We start from the raw sequence: 14,129 nt of genomic DNA, 5'->3' as shown, positions 1-14,129 counted from the left end.
TCTGTTAATCCACTATTTCGTGCCAGACTCGTTCATCCAGCCCATGTTTTCTAAGTGAACAATTACACCAGGCAGTGTTTCAGAAGGTGTTACCGTTGTTTTGTTCATGAAAATGATCATTGAAGTAAGTTTAGTACCATTAACGTGGCATGAAAGGGGAACAGTGTAGTGCATTTGTTCATGTCCACTTGTTTTTGTAGTTCCAGTTTTAGCACCTTCCGTGGCAGCAGTTGTGTTGCTCTGCACATCAAATGTCAGAGAAGTTTCGTCTGTATTCACTATTTGGCTTAGTTCCATACTGGTTTTCTTTCAATGTTGAATAATAAAGTGATGGAAAGATAGTATTTTCTCTTCATACTCCTGTGGCATTTTCTGAGATATTTTGGTTTTTGTTTACATGCTAAGTCCATGATACTCCATAAACCTGTAGCACCAACTAAATCCACCCTTAAAGTCTGTTAAGTTCCACTGTAGTGCTATCATATGAGCATGTATTTGAATCATTTTTAAAATTAAATCCATTGCCATTTTGTGGTGTCCTTGAATCCATTTCAATGTGTCATCTTCTAGTTTTAGCCATTTTGCTTTCAGTCCTCTATTTGCACATTTAGTCTTCCTCATTTTTTTCAGTTCTTCTTTACTAGCCCACCAATCACAAATGGTTATTGTGTTGGTGGAGGGCAGAAATGCTGCTCAGCTGCTCTGGTTCCATGGTCTTCTGCATATGCTATTACTTTCAATTTATGGCCCACATCATATGGATACCTTTTGTTTCTGTATGGTAAGTTCAATAGGAAACCATCCATGACACAGATTCTTCGAACTAAATATTTGTTGTTGTACACATCTCCATACACTTCAGATGATGTCTACTATAATTTTAGAGATGATGTAAATAAAATAGAAAGAAACTTCCACATGGGAAAAATATATTAAAAACAAAGATTCCAAGACTTACCAAGCGGGAAAGCGCCGGCAGACAGGCACATGAACAAAACACACAAACACACACACAGAATTACTAGCTTTCGCAACCGATGGTTGCTTCTTCAGGAAGGAGAGGGAAAGAAGAAAGGATGTGGGTTTTGAGGGAGAGGGTAAGGAGTCATTCCAATCCCGGGAGCGGAAAGACTTCCCTTAGGGGAAAAAAAAGGACAGGTGTACACTCGCGCACGCGCACACGCGCACACACGCACACACACACACACACACATCCATCCATACATACACAGACACAAGCAGACATATTTAAAGGCAAAGAGTAAGGGCAGAGATGTCAGTCGAGGCGGAAGTACAGAGGCAAAGAAGTTGTTGAAAGACAGGTGAGGTATGAGCGGCGGCAACTTGAAATTAGCGGAGGTTGAGGCCTGGCGGATATCGAGAAGAGAGGATATACTGAAGGGCGAGTTCCCATCTCCGGAGTTCGGATAGGTTGGTGTTGGTGGGAAGTACCCAGATAACTCGGACGGTGTGTGTGTGTGTACACCTATCCTTTTTTTCCCCTAAGGGAAGTCTTTCCGCTCCCGGGATTGGAATGACTCCTTACTCTCTCCCTCAAAACCCACATCCTTTCGTCTTTCCCTCTCCTTCCTGAAGAAGCAACCATCGGTTGCGAAAGCTAGTAATTCTGTGTGTGTGTTTTGTTCATGTGCCTGTCTGCCGGCGCTTTCCCGCTTGGTAAGTCTTGGAATCTTTGTTTCTACTATAATTTTAAAGTGTTATGAGGTTCCCGATCATCTCATTGGATAAAAAAGTGCACTTAATTGCCACATGCTAGAAGAAAATATGTGAAGTCTGCCGGAGTGCTTCCCATTGTTAAGTTATAATGCCCATAGCTGATGGCCTGGTGTGTACTGTTGTACTCCCACATTTTAGAATTTCAGTTAGATTATAAAAGCTTGGGGTATGGTTTTGTGAAATTTTTGATACAATTTGCTGTTATAGAATATGTATTTAACGGTGTTTCAGTCAAACAAAATAATTTCAAAAATATACCAACTTATAAATACAGGAAAAATGCTCTGCTTCTAATTTTCATTTTGTGATTATGATTATTTTATCAGGGTTTCCATTTTAATGAGGTACTCTGTAGTATTGATAAGGCATGGAAACTGGTAAAACTGGTTATGGATTGCATGTGATCATATGCTTTGATTTGTAAAGAATATTTCTGCTGGCATAGAAAAAACAGCCTTTCTATTCTTCTTAGGGTACATAAGATGGAGTTGATATGTGATATACTGTGGCAGATTTACATCCTATACAGCAGCAAAGGAGTATCAGGAGAACAGACAGTGTCCAGTTAATTTTTCCCTTCTGCCTTTGAGAAAGAGGGTCACATATTACTTGAGGAATTAGGTATGCCATAGCTATCAGTTATTTGGCAATGATGAATGACGATTCTCCTCCATTTTGAGATATGAAGGAAGAAAAGGGTTTAACATCCCATTTGGTTTGTAAAAATTTTACAGTAGTAATTATTTTTGGTTAATGATGACACCAAGAAATGAGATAATGCAACCACACACTTGCAGACAGCTGATGGTTGGCCCACAAAACATTTGCTAGAGAATTGTGCAACTTTCAAGCAAAGAACCTTTTTCTAGTACTAGTAAAAACTTCCTGTTGTACTCCCAGGCTAATGCTACCAACCATACAGATGTATGCCACAGAATGCGGCAGTTCAGGTCTGCTAGTTATACCTTCCTCAGGAGTTTAATAGAAACAGTTTGGCATCAGCACAAACACCTCAAATTGTTTTCAATTGAACCTCCAGCATCCACCACAATACAGTGTTGACACCAGCCTCACAAGTAGTGGTGTGTGTATCAGAGCAGTAGTGCTGCAATTGTGAGCACCATCTCTCTTCTGCAAAATCAAGGGCCTGCTGGACACCACGCCAATATTCTTATGCCATGCATTTATTTAGGATGCTGCCTGGCCATTCTACAGCCATTGCACACTCAGGTCTTAATTTGGCCACACTTAGCAACCCATCAGTTGGAGTTCACACTCAACTCTCACTCATGTTCTGAGCTTATGTTCGCCGTGCTCGGTAGCTTATCAGTCAGAGTTCATGCCTGAGCCCTTGTCTCGCTGGACCTTGTGTCAACCATTCTTGAGCTGTTGCCTTGCTGGTTTTTGCCTCATTCGTCCTTGTACTGCTGCCTCGCTGGATTTTACCGCAATCATTCTTGATCCACTGCCTCACTGGATTTTGCCTCAATTATCCTCAAGCTGCCTCACTCTACCTTGCCTCATCTTTTCTTGAGCTACTGCCTTGCTGGACCTTGCCTCATCCATCCTTGAGTTGCCGCATTACTGGACCCTGCCTCATCTGTCCTCAAGCTGTCTCTCACATCCACCTCTGTGCCAACTACCTTCAGCCACCACTCCATGGATTCCAACCTACGCTATCAGGAGCATCCAACCCTGGGTTTGCCTCTTCCATGCGGATGCCACACTGTGTTAAGCGGTTTGGGATGATTTGGGGGAAGAGACCAAACAGTGAGGTTATTGGTCTCATCGGATTAGGGAAGGATGGGGAATGAAGTCAGCCATGCCCTGTCAAAGGAACCATCCCTGCATTTGCCTGAAGCGATTTAGGGAAATCTTGGAAAACCTAATTCGGGATGGCAGGATGCGGGATTGAACCGCGTCCTCCCAAATGGGAGTCCAGTATGCTAACCACTGCGCCACCTCACTCAGTGTGTTCGAAATGACTCTGCCACCTCATCCACAAGCGAACCACAAATGCGATGTGTTACCATCCATGCAGGTGTGTACCACAGGTTGCTGCGGTTCAGATCTACTAATTACATTGCCCTCAGGAGATATATGGAAACAGTCCAACAGCTGCCACAATACCATGTGCCCCCAGCCTCACCAGTAGCAGTACATTTATTGCAGTAACAGCACTGCAACTGCGGGCATCAATTTTCTTCTATGAAATTGTGTCTGCTGAAACACCGAGCCAGAGTTCTCCCGCTGGGTGGGTATTCAGGGCACCTACAGCCACTGCGCAGCCCTATCTTAGGTTGCCATCACTTAGCAACTTCCCCCTGCGGGTTTGGGGGTAAGAATAGGGCCGTGGTATTCCTGCCTGTCGTAAGAGGCGACTAAAAGGAGTCTCAAACGTTTCAACCTTATGTGATGGTCTCCTCTTGGGTTTGACCTGCAATTTTCAAAATTTCCGTTGTTAGTGCGTGCCATTTGGGGAAGGACGCCTTACGTGGTGTTTTTCTATTGGTCCATCGTACACCACCATCTTGCATGCTATCTATTGTCGTGTGACGGGATTTACACCCCATGTCTTCTGGGTTGGCTCCTCGTCTTGTGCGCAATCCCCTTCTTAGCGCCCACGACAACTGTGGACCCTTTCAACACCTAAAATCCAGCACGGTAGCCAGTCCGTTGTGGTGGGGTCGTCATGTACCCTCTTGGTGGTAGCCCCCTGACCATGCAGGGATCGCACTACAGGTGCCAGAGCTGTTTCCTCCCCATGCATGCCAAGGAGTATGTGCCCATCTTGTCCGGGGCACGGGGACTCCGGGCAATGGGATATCGGCCACATACCCGTTGCTTTGGCTGGGTGGCGCCCTTGGGGAGTGCCCTCATTCGGAGTAGGTGGCATCTGAGCGGATGTGGCGGAATGAAGCGCAATAAATCTCACCAAGCTGGTGGTCGCACTGCCACCAGCGTCTCTAAGCGAGGCAGAATTGAATTTGATGCTGCACAATATGACCCTCAGTCGTTCCCCTCGTTGGCTGCGCCGTGGGAGGGATGCAGATCTAGTGCCAAGCCGGAGCCTTATGTACCACAATACCTTGTCTGCAGCAGGACTGATGGTGACTCCTTTCTTACGACAAAGCCTCTGTTTTTTGTGGAACACCTGGAGGATAAGTTTGGGGAAGTGGCGGGGTTGTCTAAAATGAGGAATGGGTCCATCCTCCTCAAGACGTCCTCTCCAGCCCAGTTACGGGCGTTGCTCTTGTGTGATAAGCTGGGAGACGTCCCTGTTACCGTCACTCCCCACAGTAGCTTAAATATGGTCCAGGGGATTATTTACCACCCCGACCTCTTGTTACAATCCGACGACGAGCTGAGAGCTGACTTGGAACGATGTGGTGTGCATTTTGTCAGTCATGTACACAGAGGACCCAAGACTAACAGGGTGGCCATCGGTGCCTTTATCTTGGCCTTCGAGGGTGCTGTATTGCCTGAGAAGGTCAAGGTAATGGTTTACCGTTGTGACGTCAAGCCATACGTCCCTTCCCCGATGCGGTGCTTCCAGTGCTGGAAGTTTGGGCATATGTCCTCCTGTTGCCCATCCAGTGCCACATGTCGAGATTGCGGACGCCCCTCTCATCCCGATTCTCCATGTGCGCCTCCGCCTGTCTGTGTCAACTGTGGGGAACACCACTCTCCATGCTCGCCGGACTGCCCCGTTCTTCATAAGGAGCGGAAGATAATGAAATTTAAGACCCTGGACTGGCTTACGTATCGCGAGGCAAAACTGAAATTCGAAAGGTTGCATCCTGTCCCACTTCGAACATCCTATGCTGCATGCACGTTATCGTCGCCCTCGCGGGCGGCAGTTGTCGCCTTATCTGTGCCGCCTTCAGTGGGCCCTCGGTGCCGTACATCTCTGTCTGCCCCCCGTCTGGGGGCAAGCCTTCCTCTGTTGTCCCCTTAGCAGTTGGGGGCAAACCCTCTTCTGTCACTCCCCCCACACATGCTTCGGGAGTGACATCTGCTCAAAAACCAGGGGGCTCGATCCCTCCCCCTCCCCCTCTTTCTCCGCCGGTGTTGCCTCTGCCAGTTCCTCTCTCGCGGAAGGGGTCCCTCGGGGCCCTCCCTTCTTCCGTTTCTTCTCCTACTCAGCCGGATGTCAGCTAGTGGCTGAAGGTTCCGCCACCTGCTGGTCGTAGGGCTTCTGCGTCGTCGTCAGCCTCCGACGCTCCTTCAGAGAAACTCTCCCAGCCCTCTAAGCCAAAGGACAGACGCGAGAAGAAGGAACGGAACGTGTCTAAGAAGAAGAACATTCCGGCGGTTTCAGTACCGCCTGCTGTACATAGTTCTGGCTCTGGGGATGAGATGGAGATCCTCGCCTCTGCTGCGGATCTCGCCCTCACAGAACCCTCGGGGGCCTCTTCTATGGACGCAGCTGACTCTCGCCCGGTGGCGGCCTTTGGCTCTGAGGCGCCGTCTGCCTCTTAGTCGCCTTCACGCCCTCACAGTCCCTTCCTGCTTCCATTCTCCAGTGGAATTGCGGCGGTTATTTCTGCCACCTGCTTGAGCTCTGGATGCTTCTGAGTGTTTCCCCTGTTCTCTGCATTGCTCTCCAGGGAACTTGGTTTCCAGCAATGTGGACCCCTGCCCTTCGCGGTTGTCAGGGATACTGTAAGAACCGCGCTGCCTGTCAACGAGCTTCAGGTGGAGTTGCCTCTTCGTTCACCACTCTGTCTGTAGCTCGCCAGTACCCCTTCTGACGCCTTTAGAGGCAGTCGCTGTCAGGATTGAGCTCTCGCCGGCTATTACTCTTTGCTCTGTTTACGTTCCTCCGTATGGGCAGCTCCCCCGGCATGTCTTGGCTGCGCTGCTGGCTCAACTCCCGCCACCATTGATGCTTCTGGGCGATTTCAAAGCCCACAACCCTCTATGGGGTGGGACTGTCTCTGATGACCACGGTCGTGCCGTGAAGCATGTGTTGGCTCAGCTCGACCTTAGCCTCTTGAACACCGGTGCTCCCACGCATTTCAGTGTGGCCCATGGCTCGTTCTCGGCCATCGATCTCTCTCTTTGCAGCCCCGGACTTGTCCCATCCCTCCACTGGAGAGTGCATCCTGACCTGTGTGGTAGTGACCATTTTCCCATCTATTTGTCACTGCCCCAGTGTCATTCTTCTGGGCCTGCCCCGCTGGGCTCTCAACAGGGCTGACTGGCCGGCTTTTACTTCCGCTGCCACCATTGCTTCTCCCCCACAGGGTGACATTGACGAGGTGGTCCGTGTCTTGACCACGTCAATTATTTCTGCAGCCGAGGCTGCCATCCCCCGCTCTTCTGGACTCCCTCGGAGGAAGGCTGTCCCCTGGTGGTCGCCGGAGATTGCTGAGGCTATTCGCGACCGTAGGCGGGCTCTCCAGCGTCATAAGCGGCACCCGTCTCTGGAGACCCTCATCGCCTTTAAGAAGCTCCGTGCCTTGGCCCGTCGTCTTATTGCATGGCGTAAGCAGGAGTGCTGGGAGAGGTATGTTTCATCCTTGGGCTACTGTGTCTCCCCGTCGCTCATGTGGTCCCACATCCGGCGGATTTATGGATACCAGACCCCTATGGGTGTCTCTGGAATCTCCCTGGACAGCGCTGTCTGCACTGACGCTGCCGCCATTGCTGACCACCTTGCCGCGCACTTTGTTACGAGCTCTGCGGCTGCAACTTACCCTCCCACCTTTCGCTCTCTAAAGGAGCGCGCCAAGCCGACGCCGTTATCATTCCACACATGTCGTTCTGAAAAGTACAATGCTCCTTCCAGCGAGAGGGAATTCCTCGCTGCCCTCGCCGATTGCCCTGATACGGCACCAGGACCGGACTGCATCCACGTGCAGATGCTGAAGCATCTCTCCAGGGACTGCCAGAGACACATACTCACCATCTTTAACCGCATTTGGAGCGAGGGCGTGTTCCCGTCGCAATGGCGAGAGGGTGTTATTGTCCCCATCTTGGAGCCCAGTGCGGACCCTCTGGCGGTGGACAGCTATCGTCCCATTACCCTCACCAACGTTTTGTGCAAATTGCTCGAACGTATGGTGGGGCGGCATTTGTGTTGGGTCCTTGAGTCGCGCGGTCTCCTCGCTCCATCCCAGGGTGGCTTCCGTCAGGGCCGGTCTGCTGCGAACAATTTGGTGCGGCTGGAATCTGCTATCCATACGGCCTTTGCCCGCCGTCAGCATCTTGTTGCTGTATTTTTTGATCTGCGGAAGGCATATGACACAACATGGAGGCATCACATCCTTGCTACATTGCGTGAGTGGGGTCTTCGTGGTCAGCTCCCAGCTTTTCTTCAAACCTTTTTATTGCGCCGCTCTTTCCGGGTGCAAGTCGGTGCCGCCTCTAGTTCATCTTATACACAGGAAAATGGGGTCCCGCAGGGCTCGGTGTTGAGCGTTTCCTTATTTCTAGTGGCCATTAATGGTCTGGCTGCAGCCGTGGGGTCGTCGGTGTCTCCTTCTTTGTATGCCGACGACTTCTGCATCTCATTTAGCTCAACGACTACGGGAGTCGCCGAACACAGGCTGCAATCAGCCATTCGCAAGGCGGCATCATGGGCTCTGACTCATGGATTTCAGTTCTCTGCAGCCAAGGCCCAAGTTATGCACTTCTGCAGGCGTTGGACGGTCCACCCTCATCCGGAACTTTACCTCGACGGTCACCTACTTGAAGTGGTGGACACTAGCCGCTTCTTAGGACTCGTCTTTAATGCCCGGCTCACATGGGTTCCTCATATTACTCAGCTGAAGCAAAAGTGCTGGCGACACCTCAACGCCCTCCGCTTCCTGAGCCACGCATCTTGGGGTGCAGATCGCTGCACGCTGTTGCGATCGTACAGAGCCCTTGTGCAGTCCAGGCTTGATTATGGGAGCCTGGCCCATGGGTCTGCATCACCCTCAGTGTTGATGTTGTTGGACCCCATCCACCACTGTGGGGTTCGGCTTGCAACTGGCGCTTTCCGTACGAGTCCCGTGGATAGTCTACTGGTGGAGGCCGGGGTTCCCCCGCTGCGGATTCGCCGCCACCGACTGCTCGCCGACTATGCTGTCCACGTGCATTGCTCACCGGCCATCCCAATCATTGCCTGCTTTTCCCTGCCAAGGTCCTCCCTCTGCCCGACCAGCGACCTAGGTCTGGGCTTTCCATTGCTGTCCGCATCCAGTCCCTGCTGTCGGAACTGGGGTCGTTCCCTCTTCTGCCACCCTTCCGGGTCTGTGCACCCACGCCTCCCTGGTGTATGCCCCGGCCGTCTGTCCGCCTGGACTTGGCACGGGAACCCAAGGACTCTGTTCTGCCTGTGGCCCTCCATCGCCGTTTTCTTGCGCTCCTCGCCTCATTTTCAGGCTGTGAGCCTGTCTACACTGATGGTTCCCTGGTGGATGGTCGTACTGCTTACGCTTTTCTCACGCTGCCCATGTTGAACAGCGCTCCTTGCCGGCTGGCTGCAGTATTTTTACTGCAGAGCTGGTGGCCATATTGCGTGCTCTTGAGCATATGCGTTCCTGCTCAGGTACGTCCATCGTCATGTGCAGTGACTCCCTGAGCAGCCTCCAGGCTGTCGACCATTGCTATACCTCTTCTCCTCTGGTATCCTTTATTCAGGAGTCTGTTTTTGCCATTACCCGCTCTGGTCGTTCGGTGGTCTTTGTTTGGATGCCAGGTCATGTTGGCATCCCGGGGCAGGTCACGTTGGCATCCCGGGGAACGAATGTGTCGACAGGCTGGCCAAAGGGGCGATCGACGCCCCCACTTTGGAGATCGGCCTCCCGGCTCGTGATCTGCAGATGGCGTTGCGCCATAAGGTGCTTGGGATGTGGCATGACGAGTGACGTAGCCTGACTTCGCCGAATAAACTGTGGGCTGTTAAGGAGACGACCAATGTGTGGCGATCCTCCCTGCGGGCTTCTCACAGGGACTCTGTCATCCTGTGTCGGTTTCGCATCGGCCATACCTACCTGACGCACGGACATCTTTTGCGTCAGGAGGATACCCCTCTGTGTTAGTGCGGGTCCCGGTTGACAGTCCCCCACATTTTGTTGGAGTGTCCCCGACTGCGCACCCTCCGGCAGTCTTTTAATCTCCCGGGCACGTTGCTTTTGGTTTTAAGCGACGATGCTTCCATGGCTGACGACGTTTTAAATTTTATCCGTGGTAGTCCTTTTTATGGTTCCGTTTAGGGGGGTCCTGCCCCTTTCCCTTTCTGTGTCTCTTGTCCTCGAGTCTCTCATTGGTTGCAGATTTTAGTGTGAGTTCGGATGGTTGACTCTTTCCCTTTTTTTATTCTCATGGTCAGTCAACCAGTCTCCGGCCCTCTTCTTTCCTTCCGTTTCTTTCTGTCCGGTGTTCGTCTGTACTCTTCTTGTATCTAGCGTTCGCTGCCACATTGGTGTTCTTTCAGTGCCTGGGGGGAGGGGCGTCTCCTCCCCCCTTGGGGTTTTACCTGCTCCGTAAATTTTCGTCTCGCCTGTTTTTGGAATGGGGGACTGATGACCTTAGCTGTTTAGTCCCCCTTAAACATCCCAACCACCACCACTTAGCAACTCATCAGTCGGGATTCGTGGCTCTGAGCACTATGGGTCAGTCGGGATTCATTCTCAGCTCTTGCTCATGCTCCGGGCTTATGCCAGGCACACTCAACAACTGACCAATTGAAGTTCATTCTTAATCTCTTGCCTCATCAGACTTCACCTCAGCCATCCTCAAGTTGCTACTTCCCTAAACCTCATCTCAACAATCCTTGAGTTGTAGCTGGTGCTTCTCTAGAGTCCATCTTAACTTTCATTGAGTTGCTGCTTCTCTGGACCTCGTCTAAGTGATCCTTGAGCTACATTTCACTGAACCTTGGCGAAAACATCCTCAAGCTCACACTTCGCTGGATTGTATCTCAACTGTCCTCCAGTTTACATCTCACTGGACCTCGTCTCACCCGTGCTTGAGCCCACACCTCGCTGGACCATGTCTTCAGCCATCCACAAGCTCACTGTCTCGCTGGATTTCATCAGTGATGGACTTCCAGTCAAAAACATTCCAGTGGAACATCAGTGTTGTCATTCAGTTGAACCAAGTAATGTGGACTCCCTTCCCAAGAAACTGTATTGTTGTATTATGATTGTTCCTGACTACATTCGGTTGTAGCATACTGCTCCCCTCAGTTGCAAATACAAAACTTCCTTACCTGTCTGTTTTTTGCCTGCTATTACTACTACTAATACAATTTTGTCATAACTAATACACTTTTTACCTCGGACATTGAAAATCCTTTGTTTTGCCCTGTCAGTCCTTGCGATTCTTCTCTCTGTCATTCTGTCTCACTCCTCAGATTGTTTTCCACCTCCCAGCTGCCATAATCCTTTCCTCCTCCCTTCCTCCATATACACTTGTCTGCTATACAACTGCTTATCAAGGAATGGTCCACCCCCCCCCCCCCCCCTTGCCATAAAAATACTTCCTCTCCCAGAACTGTAATTTTTTTTTTTTTTTTTTTATGTGCAGTTCTTCAAGTATCAGAAAGTGTAACATTGCTCTGCTGCTCTGTTTCAATAAGTTAGTTGGGGTAATTTAGAGTTCATTCTGTCAATTTTAGCCAGTATACCAATATGCAGTTCATGACTGTTTCCTTATTCTTATTCTTAAGCGTTCCAAAACTCACCTTGCCACACAGAAATTTTGCTATGTTTATACAAAACTTGCATTTCTGTTAGCAAATAGCACACTTTCTTTGAAAACTAATATATCTATATAGTTTAAATTATGAAATTGCTCTGCCATCATGTAAAAGTTTAAAGTTTTCTTGAAGCTTCATGATTGTTTTATAGAATCATAGATGTCTAAAACAATAAATTTACAATACAATATAACATTAAATGTATATAGCATATACATCCAACTATGTATATGAGTTTTCAGATAATGAAATTCTTATGTTGATCACAAAATACTTATTTTAAATCTTCTCTATGCTGCTTGGCATTTTACCATTTCCCATTGTCAAAGGAACAGAACACCTTTCTTATAAAGTATTGAATCCGACTTGCTATAACTAAGCATAAGTGCACCTGCACTTAGAAAACGTAAGTTGAGAATGATTCCTTGTATCATTAGTGTTCTGTTCCGTTGATGGTGATGATATGCCAAAATGCACAAGGGAGAAAGAAAATGAACCTTTTGTGGTTGAGATGAGAGTTTCATGATAAGTGTAGAACATGACTGCCATGTGTCATGAAATTATATATATAATTTTTTTTCCAGATTTGCTCAGTTGGCTGCAAACATTCTCATACGCAGAAATGTGCAAGTGTATTTGTTCTCACAAATATGTCCAACACCTTTTGTACCATTTGCCATTCTGCATTTCAAATGTGCTGCTGGAATCATGGTGACTGCATCACATAACCCTAAGGATGACAATGGATACAAAGTCTATTGGAGCAATGGCGCACAGGTAATATACAATTACCTTTTTTAAGTCTCTCTCTCTCTCTCTCTCTCTCTCTCTCTCTCTCTATATATATATATATATATATATATATATATATATTTTAAAAACAATGATTCCAAGACTTACCAAGCGGGAAAGCGCCGGCAGACAGGCACATGAACAAAACACACACACAGAATTACGAGCTTTCGCAACTGGCAGTTGCTTCGTCAGGAAAGAGGGAAGGAGAGGGAAAAATGAAAGGATGTGGGTTTTAAGGGAGAGGGTAAGGAGTCATTCCAATCCCGGGAGCGGAAAGACTTCCCTTAGGGGAAAAAAAGGACAGGTGTACACTCGCGCACACACACACACACACACACACACACACACACACATATCCATCCGCACATACACAGTATGTATGTGCGGATGGATATGTGTGTGTGTGTGCGAGTGTACACCTGTCCTTTTTTTCCCCTAAGGGAAGTCTTTCCGCTCCCGGGATTGGAATGACTCCTTACCCTCTCCCTTAAAACCCACATCCTTTCATTTTTCCCTCTCCTTCCCTCTTTCCTGACGAAGCAACTGCCAGTTGCGAAAGCTCGTAATTCTGTGTGTGTGTTTGTGTGTTTTGTTCATGTGCCTGTCTGCCGGCGCTTTCCCGCTTGGTAAGTCTTGGAATCTTTGTTTTTAATATATTTTTCCCATGTGGAAGTTTCTTTCTGTTTTACAAAGATTCCAAGACTCACCAAGTGGGAAACCACCGGTAGATAGGCACAATGAATGAAACACACAAACACACACACTGAATTTCGAGCTTTCGCAACCGGCGGCTGCTTCATCAGGAAAGAGGGAAGGAAAAGGAAAGATGAAAGGATGTGAGTTTTAAGGGAGAGGGTAAGGAGTCATTCCAATCCCGGAAGCGGAAAGACTTACCTTAGGGGGAAAAAAGGATAGGTATATACTCGAGCGGGCGCGCGCGCCTGCACACACACACACACAAACACACACACACACACACACACACACACACACACACACACACACACATCCATCCATACATACACAGACACAAGCAGACATATTTAAAGGCAAAGAGTATGGGCAGAGATGTCAGTCGAGGCGGAAGTGTGGAGGCAAAGATGATGTTGAATGACAGGTGATGTATGAGTGCCGGCAACTTGAAATTAGCAGAGATTGAGGCCTGGTGGATAACGAGAAGAGAGGATATATTGAAGGGCAAGTTCCCATCTCCAGAGTTTGCATGGGTTGGTGTTGGTGGGAAGTATCCAGATAACTCGGACGGTGTAACACTGTGCCAAGATGTGCTGGCTGTGCACCAAGGCATGTTTAGCAACAGGGTGATCCTCATTACCAACAAACACTGTCTGCCTGTGTCCATTCATGCAAATGGACAGTTTGTTGCTGGTCATTCCCACATAGAAAGCATCACAGTGTAGGCAGGTCAGTTGGTAAATCACATGGGTGCTTTCACATGTGGCTCTGCCTTTGATCGTGTACACCTTCCGGGTTACAGGACTGGAGTAGGTGGTGGTGGGAGGGTGCATAGGACAGGTTTTACACTGGGGGCGGTTGCAAGGGTAGGAGCCAGAGGGTAGGGAAGGTGGTTTGGGGATTTCATAGGGATGAACCAAGAGGTTACGTAGGTTAGGTGGATGGCGGAAAGACACTCTTGGTGGAGTGGGGAGGATTTCATGAAGGGTGGAACTCATTTCGGGGCAGGATTTTAGGAAGTCGTATCCCTGCTGGAGAGCCACATTCAGAGTCTGATCCAGTCCCGGGAAGTATCCTGTCACAAGTGGGGCACTTTTGGGGTTCTTCTGTGAGAGGTTCTGGGTTTGAGGGGATGAGGAAGTGGCTCTGGTTATCTGCTTCTGTACCAGGTCGGGAGGGTAGTTGCATCCCGCAAGGAAGCGAAAACCAA

At 49.0% G+C, this 14,129-nt stretch overlaps 1 protein-coding gene across 1 annotated transcript in view; it reads left to right on the top strand.

Annotated features, from left to right (window-relative positions):
- LOC126278986 (phosphopentomutase) overlaps positions 1 to 14,129 on the top strand; it is a 140,423-nt gene that overhangs the window by 25,068 nt on the left and 101,226 nt on the right. Inside the window, exon 4 of the mRNA XM_049979289.1 lies at positions 12,016 to 12,208. Coding sequence (XP_049835246.1) covers positions 12,016 to 12,208 — 193 coding nt within the window. The remainder of the gene's footprint in view (positions 1 to 12,015; positions 12,209 to 14,129) is intronic.

This window comes from Schistocerca gregaria, chromosome 6 (genome assembly GCF_023897955.1).
Source record: "Schistocerca gregaria isolate iqSchGreg1 chromosome 6, iqSchGreg1.2, whole genome shotgun sequence".
NCBI lineage: Eukaryota > Metazoa > Arthropoda > Insecta > Orthoptera > Acrididae > Schistocerca > Schistocerca gregaria.
The sequence above is the reverse complement of the archived record's forward strand: the minus strand, read 5'-3'. Positions and strand labels throughout refer to the sequence as shown.